This window comes from Larimichthys crocea, chromosome III, assembly GCF_000972845.2.
Source record: "Larimichthys crocea isolate SSNF chromosome III, L_crocea_2.0, whole genome shotgun sequence".
NCBI classification, from domain to species: Eukaryota; Metazoa; Chordata; class Actinopteri; family Sciaenidae; genus Larimichthys; species Larimichthys crocea.
Window position 1 is genome coordinate 46,869,177 of NC_040013.1, and position 13,939 is coordinate 46,883,115.

The window sequence follows — 13,939 nt, forward strand, 5'->3', positions numbered from 1 at the left end:
TTATCTAGTGTCTATCTGGAGAATTCACTGCACAATAGGCTGTTTTGACTCAACATGACAAAACACAGCTGTGACACAAAGTCACCAGTCTATATGAGTTTTCTGAGTTCATTTTTCACGAGAGCTTAAATGGTTTAAGTATCTTTTTTTATTATTATTATTAAACAACATATGGAAACTATGCACACATACTTGCGACTGTGGCCACAGAACAAGATTATGGTTAATGCTAAAACATATTATTACAAAAACATAGACAGAGAATTGCCACTAAGTTAACAAACTAATGTCAGTTACGCAGCCTTATCTATCTAACAAAACTAACATTAGTCAACATAAGCAACTGGTCATACCAGACCAAGTATTGAAGTGATTATTCTTGGTGAATTTAAAGGTACAGTGTGCAAGATTTACAGTGTTCTATTTAAAGAATATGGCAGAAATGGATAATAATACTTATAAGTATGTTTTCATTAGTGTATAATCACATACAAAAAATGGATGGATTGATTTGTTACCTTAGATGAGCCTTTTATGTCTACAGACAATGTCCGCCATGTTAAAGCACCATGTTTCTCCTGTTTCCCAGTGTGGACAAGCTAAATGCTGCCACTAGATAGATCCTTTGGCATTTCAAATAATGCACACTGGTCCTTTAAAGTCTGATTTGTAATAGGAAGCTTGTGTCTTCTTTCAAAGGTTACATAGACTTGCTTTAAAGCTGGTCCTTCTTTATCATCTTTACTTAGCACTAATTGGATAAAACCTCTGGACCCTAAGGATTAAAAAAAAAAAGATTTACATATTTTACTTTAGTGGATTACCAACTACCACAATTTCCACACATGCCTCCACTTGAACACTAACACATGTCCTGGTATTCATTCCTGTACAGCTACACCACTCATGGGTAGATTAACTGAATTCAAACAGTTTTGATACTCATGCAAATCATGCAGCATAACAAATTATATACCGAGGACAAAACTTTCCTTGTCTGTGATGCTTCATGCCAAATTATACCAATTTATAAAGTCTACAAATCAAAAAGTAATTAAAATTTAATATTCTAATTAACCTTAGAAAATTACATTTAATAGCTGGAACTGCAGTTACATCTATATGAACTCTTTAAACAGTACAGTCTATGTATTGTGCTGAATGCTGCCCAGTGTAAATAACCCCTAATTATGATTCACATTAGAGATAATTGAAATTCACAATTAAGTGTACAGTAGCCCTTGTTTTGCTCTACATTGCGTGGCACTACGATTAACTGGGCCTGGGTTTTATCACCGAGGTATTCTGGTGCCTCTGAGGTGACACTGCTCTGTTTAACTCTCATCCTGTCTCTGCCCTCCTTTCAGCTCAGCCCTCACGTGCTGAAGATACAAACTCAACTCGCTATGGTTACTGTCAGCCAAACAACAGTCAACAGTGCAGTGAACCTGAGGTATCCATTGCCTGCCAGTGCAAACTGCATGTGAGCTCGCTCGTATCTGCACTGCATCAGCCCCTGCTCAGGCTCATTTTATTCACCCCAGAGAATAAGTTCTCTCTGCTCTCTCCTGTTGTTGTCTTATGAAAGGGAGCTGCAGCTCTGCGATGCTAAATCAGCAGATCTACAGAACACTTGATTCCAAGCTCCATGCTCAGCATCCCAAAGTAAATGTTCCCAACAAACCTCCACTACTGAGGCCGTGATTATCATAGGCATGGCATTCAGTTTTGGATAAAGTGCAGTGTGTATCAACAATGTGTGATATCTCTTCAGCAAGCAAGAGAAATATTTAACAATAATATTCCTAAGAAAAGTTGTTCTCATACCTCAGATATTTCCTCCTGCTCAGTCTGTTGGCTAGGTGGAAGGTACTGTATCTTTGTTTGGCCTCATTTTGTGCTGGAGGACATTTACAGCAGGTGAAAACAAGAAGAGCTTTATCCTGCTACTCACGTCTCTGCTGTCTCCATCGAGGGCCAGCGAGCAGGGAAACATCTTATTAAAGTTTCCCCTCTCATCCGTCTGACACAGCTCAAATCCGGCTATGAGGGGCTCCTTCACTAACACCTCTATGTGAAAGACAGTGTGCACATTATGCAGCTCCGTTGTGGAGGTTGGGTGGAAAGTTTTGCTGGGTCTGAGCCGTGCTTTCTTTGGCACCGGTGGCCTCTGGGCCAAAGCTTATTCATCTGTGAACTGACAGCTTCACCTTAGCCCAGGAAACTGAGGAGCTGGATCCCCCGGATCACTGATCTGCTGGAGGAACATTCATGAAATGCTCTCCCTTGTCATGTAAGACCAAGTAGATTTTGAGTGCCTTTTTGTCCTTATAATTTATGTTTTCTGATAAAACTCAACTCACTGGATGTGTCAAATGTATTTTTTTTGGTAATCATATACCAGGGAATGCTTGCATGCTTTAAAAAGTTGTATATGTTCCTGTTTGCTTATGTTTTTCATTATCCCTACTAAACCACGGCATCAAAGTCAAAGAGACAGAATTTAGCAATTAGGCTTTTTCTGTTTTTGTCAAGAAAGCAACTGCTTAGGAAATTACAAGGCAGCAGGTACTGGCAACACCCGTGTCACCTCCCTCACTCGCCTAACATCACCAATTTGGCAGTCACTCCCCTGTTTTCAGTAACACCAGTTTGGCTGCACAGAAATATTTGAACAAAAGGCGCATTTATTTAAAAATAGAGTCAAGCAAACACATGAAAAACATGAAGTCCAGCTAACATAAGCTGTTGCTCATAAAACAAGTGGAATATTGTTCTGCTTGTGAGTCTGTGGGTGTCACAATGAGTTCCCTGATTGCGTTGCTGTATAGTGTGGAATATCAGAAGCAGTTGGAGTCAAGGTCTCTTCAGGTCAAACTTCCACCTTGGCCCTGCGGTAATGAGAAACAGTCCACCAAAACGAATTCTACCTTCCATCTCTTGTATTTTCTCGTCTGCCCCCAGGCTCCCAGAGAGGAACTAAGCCAGAAACAAGACAAGACACCATGTGTCTGCAGGTAGCCAACATACTGTTCAAATACTGATGCAGTGATTTGTTGTCTGGGCTTTGAAATGATAGAAACATAAATCTTACATAAGACACTGAAGTCAGGGCACAACGCCAGTTGGTCTTTCACACAAACAAAAACCTTCGCTCTGTATTTCATGTAGAGCGCTGAACTCACAGTCAGAGAACATAGGGGTAGTATTCAGGGTGTAACATATGTCGAGTATTTGTGTTGGATTTCCTAAAACACTGGTATTTCCTGGTATTTTGTGTCCGAGAGCTTTGGCATCTCTACAGAAATACTTCTAATATGTTACACAACACGCTACAGTGCTGTGGTCGCAAATTCTTCTGTAAACTAAAAAGAGTTTGCTTGGGGTCCATGTTTGTCAAAATGAAGGCTGTCATCAAGTGAGTGATGTACCATTGCAGGTATAAGCATAGTAATTACCTTGACAGCAAAGGTTTTCATTACTCATACTCGGAGGTTGTATGGTTTAGCTAACCATATGCAAGCTCTTCAGCACTAATGCTGGGATTTTCCAATGGCTGGGGCATCTGCCATGACATGGGTTTTCTTGCATGGGGAAATGTTCATGTCTCCTCTAACATCTGGTTTTACGGCAGCTTTAGATGCCGGGCCCGGTCGTGGTTGTTTACGGACATTCTGAGGCCTTTGAGGGATTTCATTCGGTTTGCCACATTGGCCGGCTAAATAACAGAAGTGAAATCGAACCCAGATTATTATTTGCATGTGAAATTAGCCTGCTAACACAAGTACATTTGACTCTAGATGTGAGGGAGTTCTTGTTTTCTCTAAACAAGCATGACATGTGTGGCACGTGGGTGTTTACCATAAGCCATAAGGTCTTGTTATGATTTACCCTTGATGTGTCCCACTGGGACAGGCGATCAGGGCAACGAGGCCACTGGTGAGGGGCAGTTGAATTCATTTCAAGAGGCTGCATGTGTGGGTAATCGCAGCTGTCCTACTTTCAAGCTGTTGCTTCAATGCTGCTGGGTCAACATATCTTTATTGTAACTAGACAGAGGGAGAGTACACATCGATCGTTCAGCACTGAGCAAAGTTTGCCCGGGGGTTGTAAGCGCATGTTTTATAACCTCATCTCGCTATATACATCCTGGCTGACGGTAGTTCAGCTCTAAGACCAAAGCCCTCCCTCTGCTGTTGAAACAGCTGATTTATGTCTGGTACTGGACACTTGTGCTCTGAGGCTGGAATGCAGGGAATTTCAAAGACCCCTCCTCTGCCTGTCCCGCCACATGCAAACAAATGGAGCAGGCGCCTGGTTGAGTAGATGAAGGCCCACCGGTGCTCCCACTGCAGGGCAAAGACGCAGAATGTAAGGAATGTCAGAGGCGAGCAAATAAATCCATTCTATCCTTCTATCTGTCAATCTGTAGCTCCTTTTATATTTTGTGCATTTCTTGTTTACCTTCTTCCCTTTGTTTTGCTTCTTTTTCTGATTCTGATTTTCTGATTTCTGATTTCTGAGTTACCATTTTTGGACTCCTTGTTCTGGTGTATGCACAGATTGGCAGCAAGAAATTAGCCAGAATTCAATTTAAATCAATTTATTTGTGTTAATTTTTTAAAAACACAAATATGCATAGTGTTCTGTTGTTTGAAATATTCGTGTGGCAAATGAATTATGTGACAAACTAAATAATGCCTTGTTAAACACACATAAAGTCACAAAATGCAATATGTTCAAGACTGTGTAAAAAAGCAAAAGACCTCAGAGTTATCATGTATATACCGTGGAAGTCAACGTAAAAACACAAATCTATCATAAAGCATTTTTATAGTCAAAGGCACAATGGCTGTGTTTTAGCTGTAACTCAAGAGTACATGCATTTTAAACATGCGGCTAGCATGGCAAACAAAACAAAAAAAAGAAGAAACACTCCATAGAAGCTAGAATAGTTACATGTTTTGACAATAAAAACATAAGCAGCTCTGTCTATTGTAGCTCATTTTCATCTCAATGATATATCCAGACACCATTTTGATTACTTTTTGAGTCTTTCTTTTCTCATGGCTATAGTTTAGTAATTCCCTTTTTCCTCCTGGGGCCTCAATGCAGCTCAAGGCCTGCTCTTCGCTGCGGGTTTATCCATTATGTTGAGCACATCGTCCAGGATGGATGGGCCCAGATCTAGTTCAAGGGAGAGGAATGACCCTGCAGTGATCTGGGCGAGGGAATCCTGTGACGTGCTCTTCTGCTTGGAAAACTCAAACTCAAAATCACAGATGCGGCCCTCTTCCACCCCACTGTCCCTGTCCACCCAGTCTCCATTGCACTTTGAGAGCTCCTGCTTGAAGCCCATGGTAATGTCATTGTTAAAGTGTCCATAACCATTGCAGTTGCCATTGTCATTGAGATTCCGGCTGCCATTGCAGATCTTGTTCTGGAAGTCCCCTTTACCGCTGTAGCTGTCAAAGCTGTCGCTGCTTGTGTTGCTATTCAGGCTTCCATTAGCTTTGAAGGTGCTGTTGCTGTGACCATTGATATAATAGGATGATGGCTTGTCAAACCTGGATTCACTCTTGTTTATTTTGTTAGCTTTGGCAACTGCCTTAGAGGTGGACTTATCTGTGTTTTCCAGCAGATCCAGGAGGACATCAGGCTTTGACTGAATATCTGCGGAGGGAGATGTAGGCTCGCTGCTGAACATGTCCATGGAACGCAACAGAGCATCCATCTGCAGGATCTCTACCTCCTCTGTGCTGTCAGGTTTCTTGGGAGCTGTAGGCCCAATGATGTCCTCTAATGGCCCTGGGGGCATGGAGAACACGGTGGAGGAGATCAGGGGAAGGGTAAGTGCCTGGCAGCCACCAATAGTCGGAAGGGAGATAGCGTTCTTGAGCACCGGAGAGGGGGTCTCAGCAAAGGAAGCATCACCGGTGCTGTTAGCTCTCAGAAACTCATTTTGGATGCCATACTGAGGGTGGACGTCTCCCTTCCCAGGTAGGAGTTCAAACTTCCCCTGGAGAAAAGACATGTCTCCAAAGGCATCTCTCTCTCCACCTTTGCCAATATGGATGGTGTGGCGAAAGTCCCCAAGTGGTGGACTTATCATGTCTGGGGATAAAATATCTCTGAGGCGACATTTCTTTCCCTTCTTATTATTGGTTGGTTTCAGGTATATGGGTGCTTTCGCTGGCATAGCTGTAACTGCAGAAGAGATCTCGGATAGGCAGGATAAGAAAGTCTGAAATGTTCTATAAGTTCTGGACGTTACAGTTCCCGAGGGGAGAAGCTCGAGTTACATTCTCAGCAGCACACCGATCATGCAGGACAAAAATAAGTTTCAGCAATTGCGGCATCGATCAGGAAATGGGATTCCAAACGAGACTGTTGATGTCCGGTGTTGTAGAAAGGTCAAGTAGCCACTTTCCTGAAAGCAGAGACAAACAAAATATATGTCAGCATTTTTTTAAACATGAACTCAGCGCTGACAAATCTCCTGAAGGTTTCCTTTGATGAATGCTGTTACTGATACAAAACTCTTCTCTTGCCTTCCAGAAAAAGAAATCTGGTCACCAACAGAAGTCCCACAAATAAACTTTGGACCCCTCAAGAAGAAAAAAAAACATCCCCATCCTCATCTTGCATCTGGCGAACTCAGAAGCCAGAGCAGAGGAGGATGAGGCCTGGGTCTCAGGCTTTTCGCTGCTCTATTCACATTTCCACACATGAGCCTCTTTTGGCCTCTGCAACTCTGGATGTGCTAATGTGGAACAGCTGGAACGCAGATTGAGAGAGGAGAAGCAAAAGCGGGTCTTTAGTAGGATCAGAGCAAGGCAGCCTGTTTTAGGAACAAGCTACTGCTCAGGCACGCACAGAGATAGAGATGGACCAGAGGGGTGAAATAGGGGAGGAAAGGGGTTTTAGGGGGATTGTGTGAGGTAGATAGAGCAAGGGATTACAGAGCAAGTGGATTTTAAGAAAGAAGGTGATGCAGATTGTGAAGTGATGCGATGGCTCCAAGTTTAATAAAGGGCCGAGATACCATTGCATTGTGTCTTCTCAGAGCTTTTCCATTACAAACCCAACCATGAATGTCACCACGCTGGCAGCCAGCTTAGCGTAGGATGAACTCAGTAAAAAGAGGGGAGAATCGGTTTGACCGTTTGAAATGACATAGCAACCAAGGAGAAAGGGAAAAACACTCGGTGGAGGAAGGGAGTTGACAGTGTGTGTATGTGTGTGTGTGATGGGGGTGGGGGGGTGGGAGAGAGCACCAGTCCGGTGAAGAGAGAGCTTGCCCATTTATAGACATATTTACTTATGAGAAGTCTGTCAGCAGTGACCGTCTGACAGAGTGCGCTGCTCCACAAAAAGTGCCTGGGCGGTCAAGTCTATCCCCCGAAAAAAGGTTTCACTGAGAAAACATCCACATTCCTGCTGCAACCGACCCCATAGAGACACACTGCATCAGCCTTATCAGAGGCACTTTAAGTAGGCTATGTTTATTCAGCAGGCACATTAGTATGGAGCCAGAGAGACAGACACTTGCTACGTATTTGAATCCAAATAGCGAGCTTGGAATTGTGTGTCCAACCTGTCTGATAAAGTGCTGTAGCACCAATATCTGCTTTATGAGAGCCTCGACTTAAATAAACTTCACAGGATGTGAAGCACAAGGTGGAATCTTCTCAGTTTAGGGGGATGTCATTACAACAACACAAATAAATGTGTCACCCAGCAAGCTATATATAACCATGACAAACACTGAGGGATGCAAAACATGTGTGTATGTGTTGAATGGCAACACCGCTCTCCAAGGCTCCTTGTGTGTTTGAGTGCTGGTGTGAGTGTGAGTGTATGCACGAGGTGCCTGACTGCGCCTGTGAGAGATAGCAGTTTTGAAAGCATGCCATGTGTGCGAAGGAGAGCGTGTTTGTTTGCTAATAGCTAGAGAGAGAAAAAGGGAAGGAGGAGGGCGGAGAGGAGTGCTGCAGTGTTTGATGAAGGGAAAGGGTGTGAGGAGGGGGTTTGAGCAAAATCCCTCAATTGTTCAAGCTTTTCTCTTATTTTTTCTTTCTTCCATTTCTCTTCCTCCCACTTCTTTCACTGCTGCTCCTCAATCCTGTCTGACCTTGACAGCTGATGCTCACTGCAGTGGGAAATAGGGCTTGGATACGAAGTAAAACAAAGCAACCAACACGCCAAAAGCTGCTTCCTGTGGGCTCAGATGCACATATCTATATCTGTAATAAGTTTTTCAATGCTATTCTTAAGAACAGGAGGTCAACGCTGTCTGAAACACTTCCTATGAGACATACCAATTTGGATGAATTTATAAAATCTACCTTGTCTCTTTGGGTCCTCTCCTCTCCAGTGGCACTAAGAAAACGCACAGCTCATGCATTCTAATTTGTTGAAATCGATAGTATGGACAGAAGTTAAAGGAAATCCTCTAGCATCAGAGCAACTTTTGTAAGGGGCGGGGGCATTTGCTGTGCATCCTACTCAGGGTCAACACTTGTGGCCCATGAGAAGTCAGCTGGTGCGGTGAAAGCCCGGAGATCTGACCTTCATGTCAGCCGTCCTGTGGATGGCTCAGTTTGGCTTATATGCCAAACATGACTGGAATTCCGGATGCCAACAGAAAAGTACGAGAAAAACAATATCCTCATGTCAGTCTGCTGCATAACCAGTATGAAGGTCAATTTAATGAGTCCTTGGGGAAATTAGTATTGATTTGATTATATGTAGAAAATCCCAAGAGTCATAGAAATGTTAGTTAAGCTTGGGTTGTACCAAAAAGATTTTCATCAATTACAGGAGCTCAGGATATCCTTGGAGAGACCCCTCTAGCCTGCGGACCCAATCAATCCATTTGTGTCTCTGCAGGCTGTTAATAGTGTAGCAGGTGTATTCTGGTATATCTCAAAGCCAAGGCCAGATTTGCACCTTCATTTTGGAATCGGTCCAAAAAAGAGAAGACGAGGCACGTGTTGACTGGCGGCGCCACCTTCGCAGAATGCAGTCGCGGGTTTCATTTACACCTCCAGGGAAGTGCGGATCCGATAGCACCTTCCTTTCAAAATTGCTTGACTGAGCAGCCATCCAGTTATAGCGAGAGCTGCAGCATAAAGACACTGTGTCATTGGGTCAGCAAGAGTTATCTGTCTGGGCATGAAGTGATCTGGAGCTACTCCAGCCTCTTTAAAAATGGAGCTTTGCCTCATCATGTCGTGTTTAGAAGGTTATTTATGATTGAGGGGGGCAACAGAGGGAGTGAAGCGATGAAAGTTTGAGTGTGAGGGCAGATAAATGTAGGGTTGGTATCTGGTAATTAAACTGCTCCTGATTTGTCTGGGTATTTCTGGACACCTCAAAGTCACGTGTGATTTAAGTGGGTCAGTATATTCTTAGAGGAAGTGTAACTCTGCTGTAGCCTAAACAAATGCTTCAGTTTGATGATGTTTTACAGTTCACTGTTGACCAAACTGTTGACCAAAGCCCGTGATGAGGGACGCTCAGAGAGAGCAGCTGTTCAAAATGTGACCTGCGTATGACTTCCCCATTCTTCAAAATAGAAACCATGCATAACCTAAATATTCCTCCCGTGATGGGATTACTGTGCTGACATTTCACATCAGTGCTGTTGAAAAATAGCCTGATGTCCCATACTTCTGAAGCAGTTGTGGTCAGTGTTAACATCATCAGCGTGTAGGAGACAAACTGGTATTCCTCCCACTGTTTCTTCAAAGCAATTTGGGAAGTTTGAAGTTTCCAAATACTCTTCTAACATCTAACCATGGCCTTGACTTGTGTCACGCCTTTGAATAGCAGAAAGACCCCCTCTTTGGGGTTGTTATAAAAAGCAAAAGCACATACCACAGAGGGTAATGGTAGCCTTACAGAATAGACCGAGCTGTTTGTTACATAAAAAAACCCTCAATTATAGGCAAAGGCCTAACCTTTGGGGGCCTGGTGGTGCTGCCGGGACTAGGGCGAATAGCAGGGTGGAGTATTTGTTCTGTCTTTCTTTCTCGCTCCCCTTGTGCCACCCGCAAGCATGGCCGGCACTTGCCAGAGTTATCCTTGGCAGAGATGAGCATGAAACCGAATCAAAGCATATGAAACATGAAGGGAATGTCAAACATATACTGGCAAAACAGAAAAAGCCCCCTCAGAGTACCGATAAAGACCAAATCTGCTCCCCAGGAGAGATAAAGGCAATGCCAGCTCTGCATTTCAGAGGAACATGCACTAAGCGTGTAGCCGGACTAAAAATGTCTCTCTTGGAAAGCGGGAGGATATCATGTTGCTCTTAACAGTTCAGCTCTTGTGTTACATGTGTGAGACTCTGCTGGACAAACGCTTCTGTGCAAGATTAACTCACCATGGACGCTTCCGCACGTTCCGCTGTTACTAAGCAATATCCCACTCTGCTCCAGACATTCTCGGAAAACCAAGACCATTCCATGAGAGCATGTAAACTGCAGCAGCTTTATCCTATCTACAAATACAGATTACAGTAGCAGCAGGGTGTGAATTAAAACAAGTTCATGCTTTCACTCACCTCAGATATTCCGATGGATAGATGTTGGTATAGTCGGAGTTCTCCTTAATGCTGCAGCCCCAGGTTGATGTGTGTGTCTGTATGTGTGTGTTCAGTGGCTGCTGTGCTGCTCCTGTGGCATGTTGACACTGCCCTACCTCCTGTCTCTGCCTTGGGGCTGCACTTCTGTCGACTGGGACGTCTGCCGGACAGCTGTTTTGGAATTGCACTCGGGCTCCTATTCCCTTCTGAAGCAAGACAAGTCTCCTCCTACACCTCCCCTCACTACCCCCCTTCTTCCTCTCTCTCCCTCTCTCTCTCTCTCTCTGCTCCCTTGTCTCTCTCTCTCTCTCTAGCAGCACCTGTGCATGTCTGTCCTCTCTCTTACCCAGAGCTGGGATTTTTTAAGCAGCTCTGTGGCGTTTGAGGATCCTCCTTGCTTCCTGTGCCTTGGCGGAGCTGCAGTGATGAGTGATCACAAGCTCGAAAGAATGAATGCTGTGTGGAGAAAGGCACATGCCTCATGGGATGTCTGGCTGTCTCTCCTCTCTAAAACAGTCCATGGTATGTGCACTGAGTGTATGTTCCCTCGTTCCCTCATCTGCTTTTCTGCCTCACCCTGTCTGACTTTGTGACCGCCCAAATCTGATAAGAGCTATTCTGTAAATGTAGCCGGCAGCCGGCAGACACTTGACTGGACTTTTCCTGTCTCTCTTTTAAGCCTCTACTCTCTCTCCTTATCTGTCTATCACACATGCACACCCACCCTTGCATTATTTCCCCCTTAAAAATCACCTCATATTTTATCCAATTCTATTAATTTTGTGCACAAGCTTTTGTTTGTCAAAGCTGCAGCAGGGGCTGGGATATGAATGGACTTACTGCTGCAGAATACTGCAGCAATGCAGCACAGGGGACATTTACAAATAGGCTAATGGACAGCACATGGGTAGAGCTGCAGCAAAAATAGACATCCTCAGTGGGAATCATTGTTTCTCTGTAATGATTTTGAAAGCAAGAGCAAAATCACGAGACAACATGCCTAAAGGTTCTAACCTGATACTCTCAAGTCAAGGACACGGTAAACCTCGACTCTGCATATTCACCGTATAGGGAAAAAAAATCCTATCACCGTGGTAACCGGTGCAGCTCAGAGGTGATGTCACACTAGTTTTCCCCAAAAGAGGTTGGGGGAAGCAGAGCAGAGGTGTGTGTCCCTGCTTGTACAGTGTATTAAAAAAGGGGCAAAGAAGATTCATGTGGGGGGAGGGGTGCTTACATTTCAATCAATGTCTGTGTGTGTGTAGTTAAAAGAAGGGGTGCATGTCCTCACAAGCTGTAGTAGTACCCTAACAATAATCCTTCCTCGTCCTGGATGTGAGGAAACACATCCTTCTTCAAACACCACAAATTCTCACTTGATAAATTTGGCCTGGTTAGCTCATTCTCCTTAATCCGCTTTCTCCCTACAGCTGTATTTCATGTGATGGATGCACCACTGTAATAACTATTCATACACTGTATAATGCTTTGCAAAGTCTTACACTGAAATGAATGCAGGGTTGTGTGTGTTTGTGGACAGCTTACGTTGCTGAGACACCCTCTATTTAACTTACAGAGGCGTTATTTAGCACCAGTTAAACAGCAGTTGTGAATGGAGCCCTTTTAGCACGGTGTTGTTGTGTTGCCTCGGGGTGATGTCATCGCGGCGTCCATGTGGCCGGCACATGATCTGTAAGTAGAACACAAGACTGTCTTCTCATTTAGGAAGACCATTAAACCTTGGAAACTCCAGAGCTACTGCTCAAAAAGGAAGCTCGACTGAATGTAATCATCTCCAAGAAAATTGCTCAGCAGCTGAGAGATAAGCTAATTCAGTCAGTTTAGTAGAAGTTGCAGATGATGACTTTATAAATGGCAAATCCGTCATTTAATTTACTTATTTAGAAAGACAATGCACAATACTCAATACATCTGTAAATGTGCTTATGTTATCAGCTGGCTGATTATGTTTGCCAGCTGGCTAAGGCCTTTTTTACTGCAGACATTTTGACTATCATAAGAGGAAAAACACAGGTGTTGCTAATACTATTAACAATGGCCCTGGATGTGACCCAGTAAAGCATGAGAGAGTCAGCATGCAAAATAGCTGGACCCTGAAGCTGAAGCAGCTAAATGGACTCAGTCATCATTCTTTTGTCAGTATGCAGGTAACACTGAATAGTAGGAGTTGCTTTTCAGTATTTGTCTTCAACTCAGAGTTGGATCATCTCTATATAGATTTTTAATAAGTAATCTATCTAGAATTTTTAGAAATAAATCTAAATGTATGTACAGTGTTGGCTGGCATTGAATTAAGGTTTGATATCATTAGATGTTCAGTACAAGTCAAAAGTTTGGTCGCACCTTCTCATTCACTTTTCTTTATTAATTTCTACATTGTAGATCAACACTGAAGACGTCAAAAGTACGAAACAGCACATATTGAATCATGTGGTAAACAAAAAGAAAGTGTAAACAAAGAAAAATATCTTCATCTTCTGTCTTCAAAAACAACTTTGCACATTATTGGTGTTCTCTAAATCAGCTTCATGAATGATGTGTGTCCAAACTTTTGACTGGTACTGAATGGTACAATTATTGTTTATCATGTAATATGTCATGTTCCAGGATGATTCCCAGGATGATTAGCTGATTGCCATGGCATCGGCTAATGTGGATCTTTTGAATAAACAAATAAGTACTGAAAGAGCAAATTTGCTTAGCTTTGATTTGACCTTTGCTTCCCGTGCTGCATTGAAAATGGAGGAAGAATTAATGAGAAGTGAAATGTTTAAATCATGACCACATTAAAACCAAACTGAAAACAGAGCAGCCTTTAACAAGCAGTTACAAAGTTAAAAACGGTCATACTGTAACCTGTGGCTGTAAAACTCCTTTTGCCTGCTAGTTTCAGCAGAACAGATTATAAAACTTGTTAACAGTCTGAAACTTAGGTAAGATTTTTATACAAACCGTTGTTAACTCCCACAGACTCCCCACAAACAATCCCCGAGTGGAGCAAAGTAATGATGTGCTTTGTTTGCCACATTATGAATAAACCTTTACTCACTTTCTAATAAGCCATCAAGTCTGTAGTTACATGTTAGTAAGTCTTTTCTTTACTTTTTGATAAACCAAGTCTGCACAAAGTATCTTATGATGGAGATGAATGTACATCAATTTCCCCCCATTAGAAAGCGTTACCAGTGTTACCACTGAATGGCAATAGTGTTTTCCCCTGAACTCGAGACAGCAGCATACACTTAAACTGTATGCCGTATTCTGTGGAATACAATGTTTGCCAGGAATATGCGTGTCATCTTGTTTTTGTTTTGTTTTGTTTTTTGG

General features: G+C 43.1%; 1 protein-coding gene across 3 annotated transcripts; it reads right to left on the reverse strand.

Annotated features, from left to right (window-relative positions):
* Positions 1-4,587: 4,587 nt before the first annotated feature.
* Positions 4,588-11,589, reverse strand: cdc42ep3 (CDC42 effector protein (Rho GTPase binding) 3). 3 transcript variants are annotated; one of them, XM_010734593.3, is made up of 2 exons: positions 10,571-11,589; positions 4,588-6,430 (listed from the first exon to the last, which is right to left on the reverse strand). In XM_010734593.3, exon 2 carries the CDS (start codon positions 6,197-6,199, stop codon positions 5,117-5,119), a length of 1,083 nt encoding a protein of 360 aa, XP_010732895.2. In that variant the 5' UTR covers positions 6,200-6,430; positions 10,571-11,589; the 3' UTR covers positions 4,588-5,116. The 3 variants fall into 3 exon arrangements, with proteins under 3 accessions (XP_010732895.2, XP_027134237.1, XP_027134236.1); XM_027278436.1 differs by lacking the exon at positions 10,571-11,589 and adding an exon at positions 10,391-10,538; XM_027278435.1 differs by lacking the exon at positions 10,571-11,589 and adding an exon at positions 9,966-10,341.
* Positions 11,590-13,939: the final 2,350 nt, after the last annotated feature.

Coding starts and splice junctions, on each gene's coding strand:
- cdc42ep3 (XM_010734593.3), bottom strand. CDS start 6,199: ATGCCAGCGAAAGCACCCATATACCTGAAACCAACCAATAATAAGAAG.